The 26,409-nt window shown below is 36.0% G+C and overlaps 1 protein-coding gene and 1 long non-coding RNA gene across 2 annotated transcripts in view; one reads left to right on the forward strand and one right to left on the reverse strand.

Annotated features, from left to right (window-relative positions):
• The first annotated feature begins 183 nt into the window (after window positions 1-183).
• Window positions 184-15,429, forward strand: nrtn (neurturin). Its single transcript, XM_016476342.1, has 3 exons — window positions 184-691; window positions 14,301-14,574; window positions 14,995-15,429. Exons 2-3 carry the CDS (start codon window positions 14,328-14,330, stop codon window positions 15,420-15,422), a joined length of 675 nt encoding a protein of 224 aa, XP_016331828.1. The 5' UTR covers window positions 184-691; window positions 14,301-14,327; the 3' UTR covers window positions 15,423-15,429.
• Window positions 15,430-15,561: 132 nt separating this feature from the next.
• LOC107680455 (uncharacterized) overlaps window positions 15,562-26,409 on the reverse strand; it is a 14,772-nt gene continuing 3,924 nt past the window's right edge. Inside the window, exons 2-3 of the long non-coding RNA XR_001633152.1 lie at window positions 18,358-18,443; window positions 15,562-15,620 (exon numbers count right to left, since the gene is read on the reverse strand). This is a non-coding gene — a long non-coding RNA (uncharacterized LOC107680455). The remainder of the gene's footprint in view (window positions 15,621-18,357; window positions 18,444-26,409) is intronic.

Raw genomic sequence — 26,409 nt, forward strand, 5'->3', positions numbered from 1 at the left:
AAGTGATTACTTCTTTCGGAGTTGTGTATATAAAGGATGTAAGACATGAACCTGCATAGTAAACATTTAAAGAACTGCACATGAACAGCTGCTTAAGTGCTTCCAAATTCTTCAAACATATATATATATATATATATATATATATATATATATATGCGTGTATTTTCATGAGTGATAGTTTGCAGGTGTTTTGAGTGACAGATGGTTGGCATATCCTTTGTGTGAACGTGTAATGCTGGCTGGGAGAACAGCTAATGGGTTTCTATTCGCAGCGCTCATTATTTAAGGCAGGTTGCTCATCGCAGTACACATTGAGATTCACACACATTCTTCAACATTTATTTTTTCCGCACTCCTCGCACTCATTTTATGAGGCTGGTTACTTCAACAGTGCAGATTGCGAGGACATTTTTTTCCTCTCTTCCTGTTTTGGCAAAAAGTCTCCAAAGTTTAATGCAGTATGAGGATATTTGGACATTTTTACACCTTTGGCATCCCTGGATTTCTGGAGGATCCTGTAACTGAGGAATGCAGTGCGTATCCTGGACGAGCCTCTGATTTTTCATAAACAGAAACTACAGCACTCCTTTACTCTTCTAAAGAGAAAGGGTTGGAATATCGATCAATGCCATTTTTACCCAGAGGTCAGCTGAACAGACGTGCTGTGGAGTCTGGATAAGCCGGGCAGACGGTAAGAACACATCCTGCTCTCACAGCTTAACTACAGCTTACGAGCTGAGATTTTCTCAAACACAGTAATGGGCAAAAATCTTGCAAATAAATGCAATGAGGTGTGTGCAGCAAGGCTGTAACATGTTTGTTTAGTACAATTAAAAAAAACATACTAAATAATAACAGTTACTCTTTACGTTATGGTGCCTTTGTTAGTGGAATTTTACATTTAGTAACGTACTTACTATAGGGTTAAGGTTAGGAAAAGGCTTTAGTTGCATGTACTTATGCATTATTAACTGTTACTGCAGTGAGTACATGTAACATGTAACAAGGAAACTGTGCTGTGAGGATATAGCACAAATTCACATGGCATACATTTGTGCGTTCAAAAACATTTTGATGTAGTGCAATGGGATGCAGGGGTTTCATAAAGTTTTTCATTTTTGATGCTTAACTTGTCAGAGCATCTTAAAAGACGAAGTGCTCATAGTGTAAGAAACTGAAAAAACAACAAAAGCGACGCAGACGGACTAAAAAAACAGACAGAATACAAGAATGCACTCTCTGTTAAGTTTTTAGTTTTTGTTAATATTTTAAATTAGATTTTACTTTTATATTTCATTTTAGTTCAAGTTTAATAATTATATTATGTTTTTGTCACTTTTATTCGTTTTTGAAGTTTTGCTTTCATGTTAATTTTAGTTCAAGTTTAATAATTATATTATGTTTTTGTCACTTTTATTCGTTTTTGAAGTTTTGCTTTCATGTTAATTTTAGTTCAAGTTTAATAATTATATTATGTTTTTGTCACTTTTATTCGTTTTTGAAGTTTTGCTTTCATGTTAATTTTAGTTCAAGTTTAATAATTATATTATGTTTTTGTCACTTTTATTAGTTTTTGATGTTTTAAAATGTTTCTATATATACTTTAATTTTGGTCATTTTCAATTAATAATGAAAACGAGAAATGTTGTCTTGGAAACTAGCTAAAATAAAATAAGTTTAATTTTTTTATATTTTATTTCAGTTTACATTATTTTAAGTAATTAAGTTAATTAATTCATGTGATTTCTTTTACTAGTTTTAGTTAGCTAAAATAATCCTTCTTTATGTACAATGATATAGAAATAAACAATATAATAAATATATTGAATGCCTTACACATTTGCCAAAATGACGCCTTTAAAGTATCTCTATTGATTTCATTTTATTTATATGAACGTGCATTCGGTGTTGGCAAGAGCCACTTACAGACAGGCTTATTTGAGTTTCTTTTGCTATCAGAAGATGCCAAAGGAAAGAGAAAGTGACAGATTGAGGTCTGTCATCTGCATCACTCCTACTAAAGTGCACAGACATGAACATCCCCGAATCATCATCAGCTGTCCTTGCATTTACATCAGGCACAACTTGTCCTTTCACAAAAGCACTAACATGTTCTGTTCTTTCTAAAAGCCCTGTTCTGTACTTCCAGCACTATGAACTGAATGGCAAAAGACAAAGCAGCCCCTCTAATGCAATGGTTCCCAACCCGGGTCCCGGAGGCACCCCAACACTGCACATTTTGCATGTCTCCTTTCTCTGACACACCAATTTCAGGTCTTGGAGTCTCTACTAATGAGCTGATGACCTGAATCAGGTGTGTTTGATTAAGGAGACATACAAAATTTGCTGTGTTGGGGTGCCTCCAGGACCAGGGTTGGGAACCACTGCTCTAACCCATCTCTTAGTTCCTCTTTACACCTGGTATTAAGACTTGTCTCAAGTGGACAGATTAGACAAATCACCATTTGGACATGGTAGTGTTATGCATCCACTTGTGAAAGGATTGAAAAAATATACTTTATATTGTTTCTACTACACTATTTCAGGCAAGTCCTGCTGCTTCATCCTCTCAGACATGTGGTTACGCTCATTCTTTTCAGTTCATCATTCAAGCTTCATCCACACAAAAGCTTATATTCTCCCATTTTTCATAACTTGAAGCTGACATAACATTTGTCAACTTATATCATTGTTCACAAACAACTGTTCTGACTCCAGAAAATGTATTTTCAGTTATTTTCAGTCTTGAAATTAACCGAACTGCGTCTGAACAGATCCGTATTTGGCACCCCAAACAGGACTGACAATGGTATTGCGCAGCTGTGTGAACCTTAGTTTGTAGTGATAGTGAACCATGTAATTGTGTGTGCACTCCTGTGGTTTCAATTCAGGACCCATTACATTAATCGTTCATAGAAAAGCCCAACTGAGTCATTTAGGACTTCAACACAGCTTAGCTTATCCATCACTACCGTCATCATTATCTGGATAAAACAAATCTGCCCAGATATGGGCAGATAGACGGTCTGCCAAAGGAAACACAGCTTCACCTGAATGGACGTCCCTTCAGAACATGGAACAACTACAAAATTACAAGCCCTTTCAAACAAGGGTGGCTATTTCTTTAGCACCAAAAAGTAGGACATTTCCGTGAAGGATTTAGCACCAGAATAAAAACGGAAAAATAATCTAGTGACAGAAATGTAAATGTAATTTGAATAAATCAAATCAAATAATTATCAACAAAATCCATCTTTAATTCAACAAATTCTATCAAAATAGTAAGGTATGATATGAAAAAGATAGGCTATACTAAAAATACAAAAATAATATGCTAAAATAATAAGAATAGTACTATAGAATAGCATCTAGTTCTGACATTTAAAAAAATGTGCTAAAATAGCAAGGGTGTAAGTTTGATTTTGGCATTGGTGGGGCATTGGTCGCTGGATATTGGTGGGGACATGTAATAGCGTCTCTACCAAATTCTACACCCTTGAAAATCATAATAAGTGATGTCTGACTTTGGAAACTATAGTTTTACTCAAAAAAAAAAAACATGGTTACTATAGTAAAACCTTGCCAACCACAAATTAACCATGGTTTAGCCATAATTTAACCATGGCATTTGAAGTAAGACTCTAGTTATACAAAAAACATGGTTTTTAAAAAACATACAACCAAGGTTACTACACTTCTACTATAGTCAAGTCAAGTCACCTTTATTTATATAGCACTTTTAACAATACAGATTGTGTCAAAGCAGCTTTACAGTTTCAAATAGTAAAACCAAGGTTAATTTTCTTAAGGGATTTGTGATTGTGTATACTTTCTTTCTTTTTTCTTTTTGTTTTGTTTTTAATCACTGTACTGCCTTTGATGTTTTGATGCGGGTACGCTCCGAAGTTCCAATCTGAGTCGAATGATTCATTAACCCGCTCCGAAGTTCCGATCTAAATCAAATGATTCGCGATCCGCACTCCAAATTTACGTTCTGAATCAAAAGACTCACGAACCCGCTCCGAAGTTCCGATCTAATGATTCGCAATCCACACTCCGAAGTCCCACCCTGTGTCTCAATGTTCATACTATCCATCCTAAATAGTATGTGAGATTAGAATAAGTGTGTCCCAAAGCATAGTATGTTGAAAAGAGTAAGCCAAAAGTCCCTGGATGGTCTACTATTTCAGGTCGATTTTTTAAGTGTGGATCCGTGCACACTCTAATGGCTAATATTGGGCTAATATTTGCTCGTCCATTGTGCTTTGGTGAAGGATTCTGTCCAGAACTACAAACTACAAACATGGCAGATGTGCACGACCGGCGGTTAGGTAGAGAGGCTTAGAAAAAGGGGTTTGAGTTACTAATATTCAACATTTAACCTGGTAAAAAATATTTATTTAATGTTATCTGTGTTATATTTCATCTGCAACCGCAATGTAAACTTTTATAAACATCCGTTTGGTTGTGAACTTTTAAATGCATCATTATGCATAAAATATGAGCAGAGTTCTCAGCATGAAAGACCCGCGACTGGCAGATCAACGAGCTACTTCTTTTCTCTCCAATACGGTAGGAAGTTAAATGAAATGAAATGTGAAGATTGATTGACAGGTCAGTTTACAGTGACAGGATGCGTGTAATTATGCGACAGAGTGGACCGTTGAAAAAGATGCAATTGTATGACGTTATAGTTTGTCCCAAAGCATGCCCAGTCTTCTACTACACACTCAAAAGTGTGTACTTTTTCTTCACCAAAAGAGTACATACTTTAAGGGCGTAGTATAAGTAGGCACATTGAGACGCAGCACCAATCTGAATATTGATACGTGAATTATCATTACAAATCAGGACTCGGAGCGCGAATCATTCAATTCGCGAAATGATTCGTGAACCCGCTCCGAAGTTCCGATCTAAATCAAATGATTCAGGATCCGTGCTCCGAAGTTCTAATCTGAATCAAATGATCACGATGCTCCGAAGTACCGATCTGAATCAAAAGATTCGCAATCCACGCTCCGAAGTTCCGATCTGAATCAACTGTTTCACGAACCTGCTCAGAAGTTCCAATCTAAATCAAATGATTCAAGATGCTCCGAAGTACCGATCTGAATAAAATGATTCATGCTTCGCGCTCCGTGCTCCGAAGTTCTGATTTGAATCAACTGTTTCACGAACCTGCTCCGAAGTTCCGATCTAAATCAAATGATCCGCAATGCACGCTCCAGTCCCGATCTGAATCAAAAGATTCACCAACCCACTGGTCCGAGACGCATTTTGAAGTCCTGTTCTGAATCAAATGAACACTCCACGAAAATTATATGCTAAATCAGTAAGATTAGTACTAATTCTAGTATTCAGTTTAGCAGCTATCTTTGTGAATGGCCTATTGAATCATTGACTTTCTTAATTCCTTCAAAAACGCTTAATCATTCTGAATCGAATCAGAAACGAAGAACCATGTTGATCAGAGAAGCAATGCTTGCAAAATAGTCTAACAATATTGTGTTTAAAATGTACATCAGCTAAAATCAGATTGAAAATAACATTAACGTGTTTTTATTTATTTGTATGATTGTTTAAATTCTATATAAAATAGCGATAAAAGGAGGATAAATGAGCGTCTGGTTCAATATACCTACATTGCATTTCATAACCGGACTATCCGACCTAAAATCTTCACTCTAATAAATTCTGTTCTGTGGAAAATGGCCATTTGTACATCAATAAGACTTTAATTGATCATATGGGCATTACCATTCACTAATGCCTGTCAATGATCATTGAAAGTCAGCATTAGACCAAAATCAGAAGGGTAGCTAGATTTTTTTATTTTTTTTCAAATATAATTAAATGTTATTACTAATTAAATTATAGTACAAAAGTTTAAATAAATGAAACAATACATAATTATTTTAATAATCGTTAATATTCTTTTATATTCAGCCCAAATAATTTATAGCTCCCACTTCCAGGGAAGGCTGCTTTTAATCAGTTGATTGATGTGGACAAATGAAAGCAATCACCTAAAGGCACTGCAGATTTTCCTGTTTGCGTTAAGGTCCATTGAGAGTTTTTAGTGTCTCCACATCTTCAAAATGTTTAAAAGACACTTGAGAGCTTCTGAAATTCATTGTGTAAAAGATCGCAGAATGAAACATCTCATTCATGCAAGTCTCATGAATGTTTCACGCATTTGCAATTCATAAACACGATCAGCACCAAGCTCTTATGTTACACTCCCATCCCTGACTGCAAAAATAAACAATGTGCTGAATTTGAGCCATTCATAATATAGCTGATAAACATCAGGGTGGTTACGTTTAATTTAAGAGGCATCTGTTCATTTTCCATGAGTTTTATACTGTTGTTTAGTGTGTGGTGAACAAGGCCACTGAATATAATGCCAGAGATGTGAGGAAATCTAACACAGTTCTGCACATCAGAAGAAGACAAGCCGAGAGCAGCAGAGTAATTGATTTTGTCCTGCTTTTAGCACCTCAACTTCCCCTGACTCTGCAGATAAAGAGAAACGTCCACCCTTTGTACAGTCATTAGAGTTGGATCTCACCTTGCACTACCTAGGATGGAGGTAGAGCTTCATCAATCTGAATAACATTTAGCAAACAATACACTAGAACATATTCATCTAAATGCTTCATTTATACATGGACTAATCATAGTATTTCAAAAGTGAGGTGTGTAATTTCTGGGTCACTAACGTCACCAAACGCAATTGCAAAAGCAATGAAAGTTTCCCAAACACTCCTCCCACGTGCCATTGGTCACACAAACAGATAGTCCCGCCCCAAATTTACATCACTTGTTACCAGAGTTGGGCTGGTTGAGCAGAATGACTTTCAGCAGCACATTTTTTTGCAGTAATCAACCTGTAAACAGACATAGTTGTCTCAGCATAAGACGTTTATTTACAATCAAGTATTTTGTTCCAGTGAAATAAAAATTGTTTGTAGCTTTAAGGCCATGTATATTTGCTTTTAAGTTATCTGCTAGCAAATCCTTTAAAAAAATTTAATGCAAAAATGTATATATTGATGACTCGTGCTGCACTGCTCAGATTTCTGTCCAATCAGATGCTTTCTAATGAGACTGTCCCACCCCATAATAAAGCCTGCAGCCAACTAGCAAGTAGCATATCATAGTTCATGGCTGTGATGCAACTAGAACCTATTGGTTTTTTAAAAACAAAGGTACAAACCATTCAATATATGCCGACCATGTCCTACTGAAACCTACAACCTAGTTTTATTTCTGCAATATGATATTACGTTGTTTCTTGCACGTTTTACTACACTTTCACAGTGAAATGTCCAGTAAGTGGCGCTAAAAGCATGTTCAGTTTTATCTGAAACAGATTTCATCTGGCAATGTTTTACTACGATGGTTGTTGTACATACATATCGCAGCTGTTCAGAAATTAAGTGTCTGCTGAGTGGGGCTAAAAAGTTAATGCTCTGTTGTGTTCAAAATTAACGTACCACCTACGCTAAACTTAACCAGTAGTGTTAACAAAAGCAAATGCGAGATAAAAAAAAAAACACTGAAGCAACCATACCATTTTAGCTTCTACAAGCCCTTGAGTTTTTTTTTATTGTGACTAAGGTTTCGCAGACTCGTAGCAAAGTGCTCTACATTGCATGTGCAATGCTGCATCAGGTGCGCTACCGAGCAAGTTTACTATATCAGAAGATCCATACATATGGAAATGATTATGTGATGCAAACGTCAAAATGAGTTAGTCCACAAATTATCCACTACGGTGCAAAATTGAGGCCAGAACATAGTATTGTGCAAGGAACCAGGCAAAAAATTAATTGTTCAAAATAACATTTATAATATATACAATTTTAATTTACTGCAACTTAAATGTCTGTCATCATTTTTAAAGAGGTTATGGGAACTCTTTTTGTTTAAATCTGAATTACTCTGATTTGTAGTAAAATTATGAATCAGAAAAGGTGTCCTGTTCTTTTCGATAATAAAAGCATCTCTGATATAGCAATGCTGAGGGTCACACCCTCTGCTTATGGGTGAAGTATATGTAGTGCACATCTCTGCAGCTCAACTGGGTGGTATTAGCATTAATACCTCCACGAGCTAATTCGACTTGTTTTGTTTTGATAAAACTTGCTTTAAAAATGTCCTAAGCTTAAACAAAAGCAGTGTGGTGCAACTATTCAGTACAAGAGTATTTCATCTGGACATCCTGTTTTTCTGTTTCAATCTTGAAGTTTCTCATATATTCTATGCCCAAAATGGGATGCAAATCTTAATTTTTTTTTACATCCATGTACAGTTGAAATTAAACCCCTAAAATGGTGATTTTAATATTCCTTAAAATGGTAATCTATCTTAAAATTAGTTAAACATTAATAAGTGTTGTTAAATCTAAATCTATTAAAAACATTTTCAGTAACTGAAATAAAGCTGAAATAAAATAAAATATAAATATTACATTAAAAAAAAAAATTTAATTAGAAGTGCTGTCTTTGCAACTAAGTGAAATCGATAACCTTCAGTTGAAGTACAAAAATTACTAAAATAAAACATTTTGGAAGCGACACTTACTTTGCAAATATTTCATTAAAATGTCCATTGTCGCCATGCGGATTTGAAATGACAAAACCTTGTTTCTCATTAAAGACATAGGAGCTTGTGGATATTACAGTATACAATATCTGAGCATATAATGACTATAGAGCAGAAATGACATCAGCAGAACTTCAACAATCCAACAGACAGAGTCCGAATATCAAAACATGTGATGGGGGGGATTTCTATTTTCTCTGAAGCCTGAGAAACTTGTCCTTAGGAAAGGTGGCTCTTGGTATGCTATTGTAGCCATCTTGTCATTTCTGAGTGCCCACTTGACTAGACAATTTGCTTTTGAATGTTCTATAAACACAGATCTGCTCAAGTCCACTTCCCTTGCAAAGAATACACATTTAGAACGCCATGCCTCCAAAAGGGCGCTCAGAACAATCGTCTGTTTCCTAATAAGGAGACAGTGTGCTTAATAGTGTGATTTGTGTGGGGTGTATCCTGGCTGGAGACTAGGTCTGATGTCTGAGAATAAAACAAAGAGGCAGTTTTTCTAAATTTAATTTGAGGGTTATTAGTTATGGTTTGTTTACATGAGACTGAAAGAATAGTCTGTCTTTCACTTAGTCAGTGAGTGGAAGCAGTCTCATGAACCACTGTAGACTTTTTCCATTTCCATATAGCCAAAATATATATTTGCATTCTGCTTTCATAATAAAAAATGTCATTACAAATTATATTTGTGTGATCATAATTTGAATTAAAAAAAGTATTTAGATGCTTGATAATAATATTGATAAGCATTGATAATAATAATAATAATAATAATAATAATAATACATGTTTCTTGAGCAGCAAACCAGCATATTAGAATGATTTCTGAAGGTTCTGAAGGCTGAAAATTCAGCAATAAATTACATTTAAAATATATTCAAATAGAAAACAGTAACTTATAAATAGTCAAATATAATAATATTTCACAATATTACTTAATATAATATTATTATATTATTTTTACTCTATCAAATAAATACAGCTTTGGTGAGCATCAGTATTTAGATGCTTGATAATAATATTGATAAGCATTGATAATAATAATAATAATAATAATAATAATACATGTTTCTTGAGCAGCAAACCAGCATATTAGAATGATTTCTGAAGGATAATGTGACTGAAAATTCAGCAATAAATTACATTTAAAATATATTCAAATAGAAAACAGTAACTTATAAATAGTCAAATATAATAATATTTCACAATATTACTTAATATAATATTATTATATTATTTTTACTCTATCAAATAAATACAGCTTTGGTGAGCATCAGAGACTTCTTTCAAAAACATTAAAAATCTTACTGACAACAATGATGGGATTGAAATTGTATTCCAGACAGAGATAACCCGAGGTTATGAATCATCATTACTCACATTTGAATTTCACATTTACACACGCACACACTAACTAGTAGCCTATATTTTTTTTATGAAGACCTCCTATTAACTTCTGTTGTTCTTAAATTATGTTAATTATAATCACTATAGACTACTGTCTTTATATGGCAGAAATAGTTAGAGTATATGTTATTATGCTATTTCGTTTGCTGACTTTTCGCTGCAACGTATTCTGACATAAGCATCCGCAGGCCAGTGAGACTTAAAGAGAGGCCGCCCACTGTATTCCCGACTGACCCGTCTCTTTCCACAGCTCAAAACAAATTCATTCATATACTCAAAGTGCTTTGTACCTGGATCCATGAAACTAGTTTTTAGATCAAACAACGAACACATTTTGGTATTTTAAAGAGATAGTTCACCCAAAAATGAAAATTGTCATCATTCACTCACCCTCAAGTTGTTCCAAACCTGTACGAGTTTCTTTCTGCTGTTGAACATAAAAGAAGATATTATGAAGAATGTGTTTAACCAAAAAGTTGCAGGTCCCCACAGACTTTCATATTATGGGAAAAAATACTATGGAATTCAATGAGGACCAGAAATTGTTTGGTTACTTGCATTCTTCATAATATCTTAATTTAATTCAATTTAATTAATAATGAATTTAATAATTTTATTTAATAACAGGGAACATGCATAGGCCTACTGTTAAAAAAAGTATAGCTTGAATGCACTGTAAGTCGCTTTGGATAAAAGCGTCTGCTAAATGCATAAATTATTATTATTAAATTATCTTGTTTTATGTTTCAACAGCAGAAAGAAACTACAGGTTTGGAACAACTTGAGGGTGAGTAAATGATGACAATTTTCATTTTGGGGTGAACTATCCCTTTAAAATGAAAATAGACATTATTTAGTCTCTTTTTAGAATTATGAAACAAGTACATTTACCAACAGTTGATTGTAATTCAAACAGACTCTTTATTTATGTTCTGGCATGTTTTGAGGTTACTGCTATATGATATTTTGGCGCATAAATAAGCAAAGCATTGGCAAGAAAATCATGGCACATCTACACAAAAACTTGTCATGTACTGGTCCATGCATCTTCCGCTTTCCATATTCTCTTGGACCAGAAGCAGAGTGCAGTATTGCCTAGTGCACTCCAATAACGTCTGCTGAAGCGTTTGAGTGAGTGTGGTCTGGTTTAGTTCTTAGTCTCTGGAAGACCGGCCTAGGCATTTCCTGATTTCAGCTGCTGAATTGTTTGGTTCCCCCAGCAGCTTTTCTTACAGAATCATATGGGAATGGAATCAATAACTATCATTCCTGTAAGAACTTAGTGTTTTAAAGGCAAGACAAGCAAAGGCACATCCACTGGCACAAACACTGACAAGCATGTGGAGTTAATGTTGTGTGTCTGGTTATGTGACAAACAAAAAATACATCTGTGTATTTATGGTTTGACACATTTATAACAGAAAGAAAGAGATATTTCAACATCTCAATTTAATAAGAAGAACTCATGTAAAAACATCATATTGTGAACTGAATTTCTTTGCGTGTTAATGAAAGCTGACTAATATTTAAAGTAGGTAAAGTAAACAAAGAAAATTACTTCCAATAGTATGATGTCTTTTAGACAATAACCTGTTTTGCTTGGAACTTCCCATTTTATCCCCATCTGATAGATTGAAAAATAAAACACTAAACAAGAGCGCTTTGGGAGCATGTGGCAGTTTTTGTATGTTCTCGATATAGCCGATTTGGGCCACATGACACGGCTGGACAATCCACACCTGTGCGCTCCGGGACCTGCGACCGGAATGAGATCAACAGAGGAGCAGAGAAGCTGCGGATGGCCAAACCACTTGTGCAAACATCTGTGAATGAAATATTTGGAACAACAACTCTGCTTGCACGAGGCCACTCGTATGTAGCTGAAAGATTCCAAATACACACTCGAAGATGTTCTTGTAATTTGGTTTGGCGTTTGTTAGTGCTGCAGTTCTGTAATCGTTGGACTGCTGTCCTTGGACCGCATTTTTGAGAATAACAGTTGTGTCAAACATCAGCATCAATCATCAGTGCAGCTAAAAAAGTCAAAGCAATAAAAAAAAATGAAAAATTGAATGCTAATGTGCTTATTTGAAAAAATATGTAAGCAATAAGGATTCCAAATTACATGACAAAAATTGTAGTTAGTAACTAAATCCATTACTTTACACATTTTAGGTAATATAATCAGACTACTTTTTGATTACTTTTAGATTACTTTTGACCTAACTCGTTTATCACATTGGATAATCTTGTACCATATTGATATAAAAATACAAAGAGTAAGAAAAAATACTCTGTTTGTTGTAATTAACAACATTAAGTGCTTTAAACATGGCATTACATCAAGGTTTCCCAAACTGAAGGAACTACAGGAGGTTTGTGAGCTTAATAAAAACCAAATAATTAATTCAATCATAAAAATGTACAATTAAAATAAATCATTTTAAAATAACATCAATCAAAATAAAACGCTAAAAAATTAAATATTTGATTTATTTACCTGGACGTTATGTGACCAATGTCAGAGAGCTGTGAACATGCAAATGTGATATTTAACTATTATAATATTTCTTTTAAAATCTCAGGGGTACTTCAAGTTAATGTATTAGTGGAAGGATGTCAAAAAAGTTTGGGAATCACTGCATTATATGTAAATATGTATGTAATCGTGTAATCCATAAAAAAGTAACTGTATTCTGATTACAAATATTTTCAAATCTAATTGAATCTAATTACAAGTACTCTTGATCAATCAGAATCACAGAGTGGAACTGACTTTATATGGAATTAATTTTATAAATGGAATTTGAGGAACAAAATCCACCCAAATACATGAATTATTGCTTTCCTAAAATGTGTCAACACGGTTTCATTTTCATGTTTCATAGCATATCTTTAGTAAATCCTGACCCATCAAAAGAGGGTTTGCGCTGGTACAAGCGGTAAGTAAATCTAGCCATAGGTCTTCCATGGTCTCAAGTCAATCTGATCAGTGCAAAATCACACATGGTGGTAAAATAATCACAATAAGCAGAATATATGTGGACTTAGCTAAAATTGTTTCAAATTCTTAAGTTCGAAATTTGCTTCAGGTTTAAACTTTGTCATTTCTGCGCTTCGCTCACCAAACCAAATTGACAAAAATGATTGTTTTCAAACAGGTTTCTCAGCCGCTCCTGAGAAAGCGACACAAGCTTTTTTTCCGTCATTGAAATACATATTTTTAGCATTGCCACAAGGGGTGCTATAACGGGCATTAGCGAATGATGTCTTTTTTTCAAGTGGCAAGCAGCGACTTCTTTAAATGGGTATGTTAACCAGGCAATCTAATTTATTATTTTTGTTAGAGACCACAAATAAGAAACACCATGGCATGTGTGGATTTTCACATTGATTAGTTTGCGCAAACATGTTGCCAAATAATGTGTACCTTCAATATACTGTATCTATGCCAAAGATGAAGACATGTTTTTAATGGACTTTCAAAATGTGCTTTTTGCAACAATAACAACCTCATAGCAATAAGTGCCAAAGCTGCTATGGATCCACACACCCAAATTCCCCCTTAAGTGGCAGAGGTTTGCAGAAAATTACGGCATTCAATAAATCATTTACATAGGTATTCCCAATATTTTATTATGTATTCTTTATACCTCAAATAAAAAGGCAATATATACTAATGCTAATATAAATTAGCCAGCTCATTCTCTCAAATGGCTTGTGTATGTCGAGCATTCAGTTTATATGGACTGAATTATAGGCCTGATTTTATCGCGGTCAATTTTCAATCAACTGACCATTATGGGGACAATACGTTTACACTTTATTTTGATAGCCTATTTGCGACATTCTACTAACAATAAGTAACTTTGCAACTACATGTTAACTAAACTCTCATTCATTTGCAATTACGTCAACTAACTCTCATTAGAGTATTAGCAGACTGTAGGGTTAGCATTAGTAGAGAAAGTTAACATATAGACTACTTGCAAAGTTGGTACAATCAGTAGAATGTCTTTTGAGGGAGCATCAAAATAAAGTGTTAGCAGATATTAAGCAGATCGTCTACTAATACTCTAATGACTGCTAGTTGATGTAGTTTCAAAAGCATCTTTCTCCACTGACAGCCATTCAGTTAGCGTATATTCTGACAAAATGAAAATTATATCTAATGTTTCTGGCTTCACTTGTCCAAATGTGTGATGCCAATAGAATAGCAAACATTAAAACAGCGTTTCTTTTTGGTTTTGAGTGATGGATGTTTGGTTGTTTTGCAGGGGCCCAATGCTTCTCCTCATTCTAAGATGAAGTTATGGAAGTTTGCTGCCATCGGCCTGATTCTCTGTGGTGCTGCACTTCCTCTGCTCGTCCTTAAAACCGCTCCCTCTTCCCAAGCCCCGCCCCCTCCTCCCCACCGCAGAGCTTCATCCTCATCTCTTTCACCTCCATCGTCTTCATTTACACCAAGCAATTCATCGTCTACCGTTGTGGCAGGTGGGCGGCAACAGAGGGTCAGATCAGCTGACGGAGGAAACTCTCTCGTATCAGAATGTAAGATCACGACGAGGCCTTATGTTCTCTTGTGTTGTGACAGCGGTTCATTATAGCGTAGCCTATCATTGTTTACATCAGATTGCATTTAGCATGCAGGCCTCCCAGACGTCAGGCTCAAGTCCAACTTCACATGAACAGAATTCCATGTGAATTTAACTCTAAATATGATAACCAATATTCCCTGAAGTTTCAATTTTAAAGTTTGTACATTTATGCCACTGTGCTAACCAATTAGAACTGAAAAAAAAAATGTTTTCAAACAGGTATTCATATGTATTTCACACTAAAATATTGACATGCTGACAGGTTGTTTAGAAAACACTTAATCAGCGCCACTGAAAAAGTGGGCGTGCACAATTAAAATAATGTTTTGCCATGCTAAACACTGAAAATATTTAACCCTCCTTTTTCCCTCAGTCATGAAGATGTTCCAGAGCTTCACAGAGGGCGAGTTAAAGCAGGTCATTGGGACACTGGTGGAAAGGAAAGCCCGCAGAGATGCCCAGCAGAGCAAAAGGACTAAACGGGCAAAAAAGCGTTCCAAACCCTGCTCGCTGCAGGAGGTGGAGGTGACGGTCAGTCAGCTGGGGTTGGGATACGTCAGTGACGAGACTATAGTCTTCCATTACTGCAGTGGAAAGTGCACCACTAGCCGCAAAAACTATGACCTGACGCTGGCGTTCATGAAGCGCTCGCAGCTGCTAACAAGGGAGCAGAAGGACAAAGCGCGCCACAGCCCCTGCTGTCGGCCCACTGCGTATGAGGAGGACATCTCCTTCCTCGATAACTTCAACAAATACCACACAATCCAAAAGTTTTCGGCCAAAGCATGTAGATGCGTCTGACGTTGAGGGTCAAAACTCATCGGAGTACTCAAAACGTTTAGGAAACATAACATGTTTTAATCTCTGACAAAATACAGACCCTCGATTCTGAGAAGAAAATCTTCTGGGCTTAAAGCACTGAGGCGAGAGCTTATGTCTTGCGTTGCCTTCACGAAACATACTCGGCTGACAGGTTCTCCTCAGATACTTCTGCCAGTCCTGATGAAGAGAAACCAAAAATATATTAAGCAAATAATTATTCTCATGTTTAGTCGTTGCTAATGAGATGCTGCTGTATATCTTGTTTCTATTGCCTTCGTGGGTCTATTTCAAATAGCTTGAAATGCTGGGTGGATGCTCAGAATTTCAGTGTCGAAAACCTCTAGAAAATTCATTCAGGGCTTCAGTAAACAAAGCAAGTACACAAAGGCGCACCCAATGCTGAACAAAACATCCTCATTGTGTAACTGACCCGTAAATGATCCCAGCAGCTCTGAAAGGTTTCAACTCTGACATTTCAAAGGCAAAACATTCCCACAAATCAAATTCAAACAGACACATTAGTTATACCAAACATCTACCTCAGCTTTGCTATGGTCAACATGGCTCTGTAAAAGAAAACCCAATATTTGATTAAAATATTTACATTTATTAAATGTTACAATAATCAAACAAAAAGTTATGTATAAAAAGATAAAAAAGGAACCTAATAATCTGCTAAAGGATGGATTTTAAAACACAAATGGCGTCGTTGTAAATTGTAACAGAGGAAAACCTGGCGGTCACGCTACCGAAATTTCAAGTCGTTCCGAACACAACAAACTAGCACCTTGTGACAAGGTGTTATCCTGTGAAATCTGTCAAATCCGACTGCCCAAAATACGCAGACAGGTTCTGATTTTTTAGCACAAAAATCTGGGCAAAAGTAGTATATTCCAACCTTCAGAACCTGATAAATTGGAATGATCAAAAAAACTGGATAAAATGGGTTCCAATTTATACAATTTTATGTATTTATGAAACAATACTACAATGTCCAAAACAATCTCATTGCAAAACTACTATGCATTTTGGCAAATTGGTGGCTAATACTCATTTGTATGTTTTCATACAATCTATGTACGCCCAAGTGACGGTTACATTTAGGGGCAGACCTTCATGCTTATTTTTTTGCGACGAATCATACATTTTTGTACGTCACATTGTGTGAATTCATATGAAATCGCCACCTTGTAAAATAGATACAATTTGCGGTGAGATCGGGTTGCAGTGTCTCCACAAGGTTCTCAGAATCTTCCAGTCAGGTTCTATATAGAGAGAAATTTGTTCGATTTTTGTGCATTGATAATATCCAAATTGTGCTTTGCCAAAATTATGCTACTATTGGCCTGGACCGCCATCATAAAGTCAATTTGCACTGTTCTTCAAAGGAAAAATGTGGATCCCACCCTATCAAGAATCCCTCCAGAAACAGGTTCCTCTCACTATCGGACGGTTTTCATTCTTCTAGATACTTGCAAATGTACTCAAATCGAAGGCAACCTCTCAGCAGCAGCCGGTGTCAGGCTATCCGTGCCCGAGGTCTTCCCTTAGTTAACCTGACCAAATCCACTTTATTTGTGTAAATCCTATAACAGAAGAGTCTAATCCACTTTAGCTCCTGTCAAGCCTTGGCCAAAAATACAGAGAACTAAAGAGGGAAGAACCTACCTGAACAAGCATCGAATAAGTCTCTAAATAAAACCGTGTCCTGATTTTAGCTCTAAACTCCACCAAAATAATCTCTGGTAATTAGGCATTAAACAAGCACAGATACTAGTGAAACTAACTCCTCGTTTCGACTTTCTGTCATCAATCATGTTTGCATTGACATAAAAACAACTCTTTATAATAATACTATATAATACTATACTTAGTGGATTACAGCTGCAGCAAGACACGTACACATGATGTCAACAGACTGCAAATGCGTGCAGTAATTGCACGCAATAGTAACTGGAAAGAGAATTTAGTGCTGGAAAGAGAATTTAGTATTTAATACAAATGAAGTACGATGAATCGAAATGAGAGTTGAAATCGATGTCTTGTGCTCAGGAAGCAGATGAGTGTCCCTTTAAGCCACATGTAAGTCTGATCAGTTCATTAGAGCACTGATGTAATTACAGGAGAAGACTTAAGCCCTAACAAACACCCGGCCTTAAAACTCAACAAACCATGTGCTTGCAAAGGTGTGCAGACTTTGTGCTGCTGTAACAAATGTTTTGATTTTATTTTGTTTTGTTTTTTTTCACATATGGGCAAAAATATATATAAAACCAAATTGAAGATAATATAGTAATGTGCATGTATATGGTTGTAAGAATCTATTAGCATGCTGAACTAGAACAGTTATGAAATAGAATCTAATTTCACATTCATAATCAAAAACCATATGCAAAAAATGTTTAAGCAGCATCATGCAAGATTTTTTGTATGATATTGCTTTTATGCAATGGATAGTTCACCCAAAAATGAAAACACTGTCATTATTTATGCACCTTAAATGTTGTTCCAAAACTGCATGACTTTCTTCTGTGGAACATAAAAAGATATTTTGAAGAACTTGGGTGATTTTGGAAAAGACATTTCTTGAGATATTTCTCAAATATCTTCATCTATGATGACAGTATTCATCCATCTTTATACTGATACACCTAAAAACAGTAACATTTAAATTGACTGACTCCGCTACATTGTTACAAACAAAAATATTAGCGTCTGGTCTGATAAAAATAGCTTGTTAATGTATTTCCTGCACAGTTTCACTTTTTTAGGTGAACAAAATATTTCCAAATAATGTCAAAGGATCAAGCTGAGTTAACAAAACATCAACACTCCTGTCTAATAGAAATAGTGCCGTATAATCCATTCATATCTAAATCTGTCACTCTGTGGTTAATCGTATTTGTTCTTTTACTTTTTTTGGAGTAACTGCAGTCTCTGAAGAGTTCATCTGTCCGTCCATATGGCCTCAGTCTCTTGAACCTGCTGCAGTGGGATGTCCTGTTAACACACACAGACACACACAGCCTTTCAGGTTGAGCATTGTTGGACCCTGTTGACCAACTGCAATAAACATTGATGCAATGCATCTATATAACAAATTACGTATATTTATTGAAGAGTAAGTTATGGTTTGTTTATTTATTTAGATGTAGAATCACTGACTTAACAAAAACATATTTATTATTTTTTGGGGTGCCAAAAAGATCTCATATGTATTATATTCAATATATAACATGTTTAATAAACTGTATCAGCTTTAAAACCAACCCAACCCTGTGTGATTTATTATACTGTCATTGTTTCACTTTTTGAGTTGCATAAGCACAAATTAAATTCAGATTAAATTACTATTTAATTAAAAACTTTGCATAGTAGCAGAAACGTTTAACGTTTTTAAGGTACCTTATCAGAAAAAATGAGAAGCAAATTCATTTCCAGCCTCTTGTCCTCACTGCTGGATGATAGATACTGTAAGTTGAGAAACATGTATCTCTTGAGGACAACATATTACCTATAATCCCCTCTGAGTGTCGGCCCACAGTGAACGGCCTTGACACGCATGCATTACTGTCAGCAGCTCTGACTGTATGTACGGGAATAAATGTCAGTGTAAAAGTACAGCAAACTTGACCCAGTCCTGACTGTGAGAGAAACTGGTGCTTTAGTTAAAAGGGTATGTATTTACAATTTTACAAATGACATGCATTTACAGTACATTGCAAAATTTTAATTACAAAGTTGTGGGGTCATTCTTAGGAAACTGTACCATTTGCCATTTGTGTCTTCATGACTTGCAAGTACATAATTAACATAATTCTGTCTTTTTAAATTAATTGGCTAAAATAATATTTGAGCAGGTGTTCAGTGTGGCTTTGGATCCCAAGTTTGATTTTTTTAAAGGGATAGTTCACCCAAGAATGTCATTTTTGTCATCATTTACTCACCCTCAAGTTGTCCCAAAGTTTCTTTCTTCTGTTGAGGTCCCCACTGACTTCTACAGTATTTTTTACATACAGTACTCAATGGAGACCAACAACTGTTTCCAACATTCTTCAAGATATCTTCTTTTGTGTTCAGCAGAAGAAAGAAACTCTTATAGGTTTGGAACAACTTGAGAGTGAGTAAATGACAATAGAATTTAAATTGTGGGTGAACTATCCCTTTAAAGGGTTAGTTCACCCAAAAATGAAAATTATGTCATTATTTACTCACCCTCGTGTTGTTCCAAACCCGTAAGACCTTTGTTCGTCTTCGGAACACAATTTAAGATATTTTTGATGAAATATGAGGGCTTTCTGACCCTCTCATAAACAGCAAGGTAACTACCACATTCAAGGTCCAGAAAAGTACCAAGATGATCGACTAAGTAGTCCGTGTGACATCAGTGGTTCAACTGTAAAGTTACGAAGCTACAGGAATACTTTTTTGCGCAAAGAAAACAAAAATAATGACTTTATTCTACATTTTCGGCTCTACTGTGTCACTTGTGGACGCGCGTTCACGACAGTACCATGATGCGAGTGTGTGGCGGCGCCAGCGCTGACGCCAGATCTGGGTCAGCGCCAGCGCAAAAAAGTATTCCTGTAGCTTCGTAACTTTACAGTTGAACCACTGATGTCACACGGACGACTTAGTCGATCATCTTGGTACTTTTCTGGACCTTGAACGTGGTAGTTACCTTGCTGTCTATGGGAGGGTCAGAGAGCCCTCAGATTTCATCAAAAATATCTTAAATTGTGTTCCGAAGACAAACGAAGGTCTTACGGGTTTGGAACAACACAAGGGTGAGTAATTAATGACAGAATTTTCATTTTTGGGTGAACTAACCCTTTAAAATGTGGACATTTGCATTTTCTGCTTTCTTGTGATTTTAAGTGCACAAGGCTTCCTGAAGCTCTCAAACTTTTATAAAGCTCTTGAGTCATGGAAGCTGATCTTTAAACAGATTTTCTCCTCATTTAATTTGGAATAATCAATATATATTATCAGGTTGTAACTTGAGATTTTTCCCTGACTAGTTTAGTAAGGGCAATGTCTTTATCTCGCACTTTGTAAGCAACAGTGAGACATTTTACTGAAAAATGTGAGGTAAATGCATCTAGATATTATCCCTTCTAATCTGTTGTTCCTGGTGAAATCGTACGAATTGTAATGCAATATGATTTAGAATATCCCCAAACAATCTATGAGTGGTTAGCATTTTGGATATAAAACATACAAATCAATATCTGAGAAATGTTATTACTGCTACTAATAATCATTAATTTAATAAAGCTTATTAAAAGTCAATTTAAAAACGATTCATCATTACTACCATTGTAATATAAATTGAAGTAAATTTAACCAAAACATTTCCCCACTGTGTTCCTTTTGCAAAAAAGAATATCTCGCCTATTTATTTTTGTTCTTATACTACATATTTTTGACTTCAAATCTCAGCATCTTTGTTTCTTGTGTTTTATTAGATTAGCAACATTTCTGTCAATGTGTTTCTTTCCACTCTGACATTTCTGGCAATAGGAAGCTATATGATGTCTTAAAATTTCTTTATCTATAATATAAATCAAACAATCCGGGCTTTATTTCCAAACATTTCAAACAAGTTGAAACAGCCTACATCTAGTGATGTTCTGGCCATGTGCGGAGCGCCCTCTGCTGTCCCCTGACTGAGAAATGCACAATCATAGGTGGGCTTGTTTGACTTTGAAATGAGGATGATGTACACAAACTATCCTGGCGAGCCTGCAGGGTGATCACACACTAAGCAAATACTGCTCTGCTTTGAGGAATCGATCACTCTAATTTGGATGGTAAACCACTTTGACCCGTGAGAGTGTTACATTATCTCCTCAACACAAACATCATCTATCACTGCCAGGCCTTTCTTTTTGCCTTGACTCTATTCTATCATTATACAATGTCTGAATCTCACTGGCCATCTGAGTGGGTCACTCGGGTGAAGCCAGACAGACTAAACAAGTCGGGAGTCATTATTTCCGGTGAAGGAGCTGGTCTCGATTACCTGAAATCAAGGCTTGGTGCTCGGTTTTCCTCTCATGTTCAAGTGATCACTGATTTGTGCAGTGCATGAGAATGTCTCGGTTAAAAACACACTCTTATGAGCTCAGTTTGTCTGATTTTGTCTCAAGAGGACTTCAGCATGAAAATTATGTAACACTATTTGGAAAAATTTTGTTTTTTGTGTGTTATTTCTTTTCTATTGTGTAGCCCTGTAGTACGGAGCTCCTATAAGAGAACATAGTTATGGAAAAATATGAGATCAGAAGGAAAATGTTATTTCTATGCTTTTGCATTCTCTCGTGAACCATTTGCATTCTCTCACAAAAGTAATACATTATCCTGAGTAACTTTGCATTTTCTCGCAATACATTTGTGCGCTCTCGCAAAACAATTGCGTTCTCCTAGAAAAATTTGCATTTTCTCGCAAAACATTTGTGCACTCTCGCAAAACAATTGCGTTCTCCTACAAAAATGTGCATTTTCTCGCAATACATTTGTGCGCTCTCGCAAAACAATTGCGTTCTACTAGAAAAATTTGCATTTTCTCGCAAAACATTTGTGCGCTCTTGCAAAACAATTGCGTTCTCCTAGAAAAATTTGCATTTTCTCGCAATACATTTGTGCGCTCTCGCAAAACAATTGCGTTCTCCTAGAAAAATTTGCATTTTATCGCAAAACATTTGTGCGCTCTCGCAAAACAATTGCTTTCTCCTAGGAAACTGCATTTTCTCGCAAAACATTTGTGCGCTCTCACAAAACAATTGCGTTCTCCTAGAAAAATTTGCATTTTATCGCAAAACATTTGTGCGCTCTCGCAAAACAATTACGTTCACCTAGAAAACTTTGCATTTTCTCGCAAGACATTTGTGCGCTCGCAAAACAATTGCGTTCTCCTAAGAAACTTTGCATTTTCTCGCCGTTCTCCTAGAAAACTTGTCCTAGAAAAATTTGCATTTTTTCACAAAACATTTGTGCGCTCTCGCAAAACAATTGCTTTCTCCTAGAAACATTTGCATTTTCTCACAAAACATTTGTACGCTCTCGCAAAACAATTGCGTTCTCCTAGAAAAATTTGCATTTTTTCACAAAACCTTTGTACGCTCTCGCAAAACAATTGCGTTCTCCTAGAAAAATTTGCATTTTCTCACAAAACATTTGTACGCTCTCGCAAAACAATTGCGTTCTCCTAGAAAAATTTGCATTTTCTCACAAAACATTTGTACGCTCTCGCAAAACAATTGCGTGCTCCTAGAAAAATGTGCATTTTCTCACAAAACATTTGTACGCTCTCATTTTTTTTCTGCTTGTGCGACCAATAAGAGTGATTTATCAAAGAAGAGCCATGCATGTTGTTACAAATTTCACATTTGAAAAAAAAAAAAAAACACTTCACGTAGCATTGACAAATATGAAGTCACAGCTTTGTGCATGTCTGCTAATGTTTAGTTGATTAGAAATGACTCAGTTTAGCGTGTGAATCAAGGATGAAATGATGGCTCGATGTGAATAGTACGATTCCAAACCGCTTCTGGAATTTTAACCAAACAAGAGCCACATCTCATAAAACAAAGAGCTGAGAAAAAGAATGAGATTAGGGATTCATTTAAAATAGAGATTTATTTAAATTACAGCAAAATATACTCCATTTAGAACAGTCCACATAATAAGAATCCAAAACAAATAAATAAAACGATGTGAAAATTGAACAGATTCCACCAGTTCCACCACATGCATGCTAATGGAGAGGGTAATTATCATCATCGCTGTCAGGGATTCATCCAGGGAACATTTTCTGTGGTTGACCACATTTGTTTTGAAAGGGAACAGTGAGGAATCCCGCAATCAGTGCTGAGAGATGCTGCACACATACTCATTACACTCAGCGAGTATGATTATGTCCATGTATACAAAGGTACGTTTCAACGATCTGTAGCCATAAACATTTGGACAGAAGCAAAATGTGGCACTGACGCTTCAACCAGCTTATTGTGTCTGGAAGAACAAAAAATAAGGTGCTAAAAATTGAAATTCACATCTGTGAAGTCATGTTTTTGTGGCACAAAAAGAAGAAATGTTGAAGGACATTGAAATGAAGGACATTTAAGACTACTTAGGACCTTTTTAAGACCAACTAAAGAAAACACTATGACTTGTATTAGCAACTACAACTTCGAACCAATTTCCATGAATTAATTTTACAAAAACAGCTTAAGGTTTGAATAGCTCTGCTCCAAACCATATGGAAACAACTTTCCCATGCAAATGTCTAAAGATTCCTAAATCAAGATACATTTACGTGACAAGCAATATGACATAAGTCTGTGAAACTGATCAAAATGAAGTAAGATTACAAAAATAAAAAAAAACTGCCAATGGGCTCAGAAAAAAAATAATTCAAAGCGAAAACAAGTTTTAATTCCCATTGACAGATATTTGTAATGGTTTTGAACATAAAATCACTTCTTTTTGAGATTTAAATGAACACTTCATATCTTAATTTTGCATCTCATGTATTTAAGGATATTTGTATTTGAAAACATTTTAGCAATGCATGCAACATATGCCATAACTCTGAGACTTTCTTCTCAGATTTAAGATCTTTTTAAGGCCTTAATTTGTGGAAGGGCGAGTTAAGACTGGTTTAAGACCCGCAGAAATCCTGTTAATGTCAGTAACACAGTAATAAAAAACAACATGAATTTAAAAATGTGTTAACTTTAAACTCAGCACATGAAATAGACATGGAATTTTGTGATATGTTGTATATTTATGGAGAATTTGCTTTTCTGCACTTAGAACTCTGATGTTTATTGTCCTAAAGCAGGAGATGCTTTTATTTCTTCTGAAAGGATTCTTGGAAAGTGTTCGTCACATTTCATCTGAAAGGCTGCATGCATTCATGGCCTCACGCATGCAAGGACGTTCTAGGCCGATAGCAGACCTCACAGCCCACCAAAGCTGACACACCACACCCTCACTGTTAAAATAAACTCAACTGAAGTGGTCCAGAATGAGTGACGAGTTCAAGTGCAGTGGAAAATTACAGAAACGCCCCAGTGGAGAAGCACAAAGATGATTTCACATATCAAACCAAGCAGTTCAGGATAATTCCTCTGTTTACTTTCTGCTAGTATTGTACATGCTTTCAGTCACTACATTGTTATTTTCAGTAGGGCTGCATGATTAATCGAATGCGATTGTCATGCGAATTTTGTTAGCAATGCCGGTTCTGTAATCACCAGGAAATCATCATCACGTGCTTTCAGATGGAGCAGCATTTACTACACAGAGCCGTAGTTCACTGACAAGTTACGCAAAAAAAACAAAACAAAATCGCAGACGATTTTATTGCGCGATTATGAAATCGAAGAAATCGTTCGCGATAATGACAACTGTTTGCATAGCTTAGTGAACTATGACTCTGTGAAGTAAATGCTGCTCCATCTGAAAGCATGTGAAAATACTAGGGCTGTGTATCACCAGCAAAGTCACGATACGATACGTATCACGATACAGATGCCACGATACGATACGTATCACGATACATGACTGCACTGAATTTCACCTCAGCAGAATTTAGAAAAACAGCTGTTCAAAGCGACTCTAGCCGAACATGCACGTCTGTGCCAGCATTTGTTTGAAACAGAAGCAGTTTGATGTTTAGTGCTGTCACACACACAGATCACGCTGCGGCCGAACTTAGACATTCAGGAACAAACTTTTTAGCGCTGCCCCTCAGTTTTATCAACTAATAGCTTAATCGCTCAAGAGCTACATTATCTTTTTCAACAAGGAGCTGGTAACATCATTGTTTCTAAAGGAATTAAAGCCACAGCTTTACTGTTAATAGAGAAACGCGGCATAACGGTGGTAATTCATACATACACAGCCTCTCTACCGCTCTCTCTCTACCTCTCTCTCTCTGTGTCGTAAATGAACAGTTGATGAATCACACTTTTCTGAGAATAGAATATTGAAGTGGAAATCGCTAAACTGCAAGCTAACCGCTGTTTTCAGAAAGCAAGGGCGTTTATCCACAGTGGAGAGAGAACGCGTGTGTACATGGTTGCCAGGTTGACACAGATAAGTAACACACTTATCAGATATTTCCGTATTGCGCAAGTGTAAAGCTCTGTTTTGGGGTTTACGTCTCTTTATATCAGGCAACCCAGTTGTGGTCCTCTGCGGCCAGATTATTAACAGATGCTCTATTCATTCTTTTTTAGAAACCTCGCACTTTTCTACTCAATTTTAAACGTTGTAAAATTGTAAACAAATTAAGCGCGGCCCACTGCTGCACACGTGCCACAATATCGATACAGGGCCAGCTGTATCGATACTCGTATCGTCAAATCTCAGTGACGATACATCGTCATATCGATATTTTGAACACAGCACTAGAAAATACCACATTTAATAACATGCTTTTACTCCAAACTCACTTCATAACGTCAGTCGAGTGTTTGAAATAAATCCTTCTGTGAGATGATGCAGCTTCTTACACAGAATAAGGCACGCAACATATTTCATAGTATTCTAAGCAGTGATAAAGGCATTGCATTATAAATATACTTTATTTTAATGAAAATTATATTAATAACTCAGATAAACCATATATTGTCATAATCGTCTGTTTATTAGTCACGTTGAATCAATAAAAGCAGTTAAATGTTCTGTTTATCCAGCTACCGCTATAGGCATTTTCTGGGTTTCTTCTGCGAGGCGTATTTGGAGTTTCAGCGCGAGAGCGCCCTCTGGCCTTTGGATGGAGATTTACTGCTGATCATAGAACCGTGCTTCACTGAAAGATACGCATGACAATCGCAGCTTCTGTCGAATCGCGATTTCGATTTATCGTCCAGCCCTAGTGCACACTATTGCTGAAAAACACAATCACTACTCAGCAGTCAGATGTCCGTATGCACAAAGGCACAGATCCCTA

The sequence above is a fragment of the Sinocyclocheilus anshuiensis genome, unplaced genomic scaffold (genome assembly GCF_001515605.1).
Source record: "Sinocyclocheilus anshuiensis isolate Anshui unplaced genomic scaffold, SAMN03320099.WGS_v1.1 scaffold308, whole genome shotgun sequence".
NCBI classification, from domain to species: Eukaryota; Metazoa; Chordata; class Actinopteri; order Cypriniformes; family Cyprinidae; genus Sinocyclocheilus; species Sinocyclocheilus anshuiensis.

What these genes read in the sequence shown, in the direction of transcription:
- nrtn (XM_016476342.1), top strand. Translation starts at nt 14,328, where the DNA reads ATGAAGTTATGGAAGTTTGCTGCCATCGGCCTGATTCTCTGTGGTGCT. An exon ending in AAACTCTCTCGTATCAGAAT is followed by an intron (nt 14,575 to 14,994) that starts GTAAGATCACGA and finishes TTTTTCCCTCAG; the next exon opens with TCATGAAGATGTTCCAGAGC.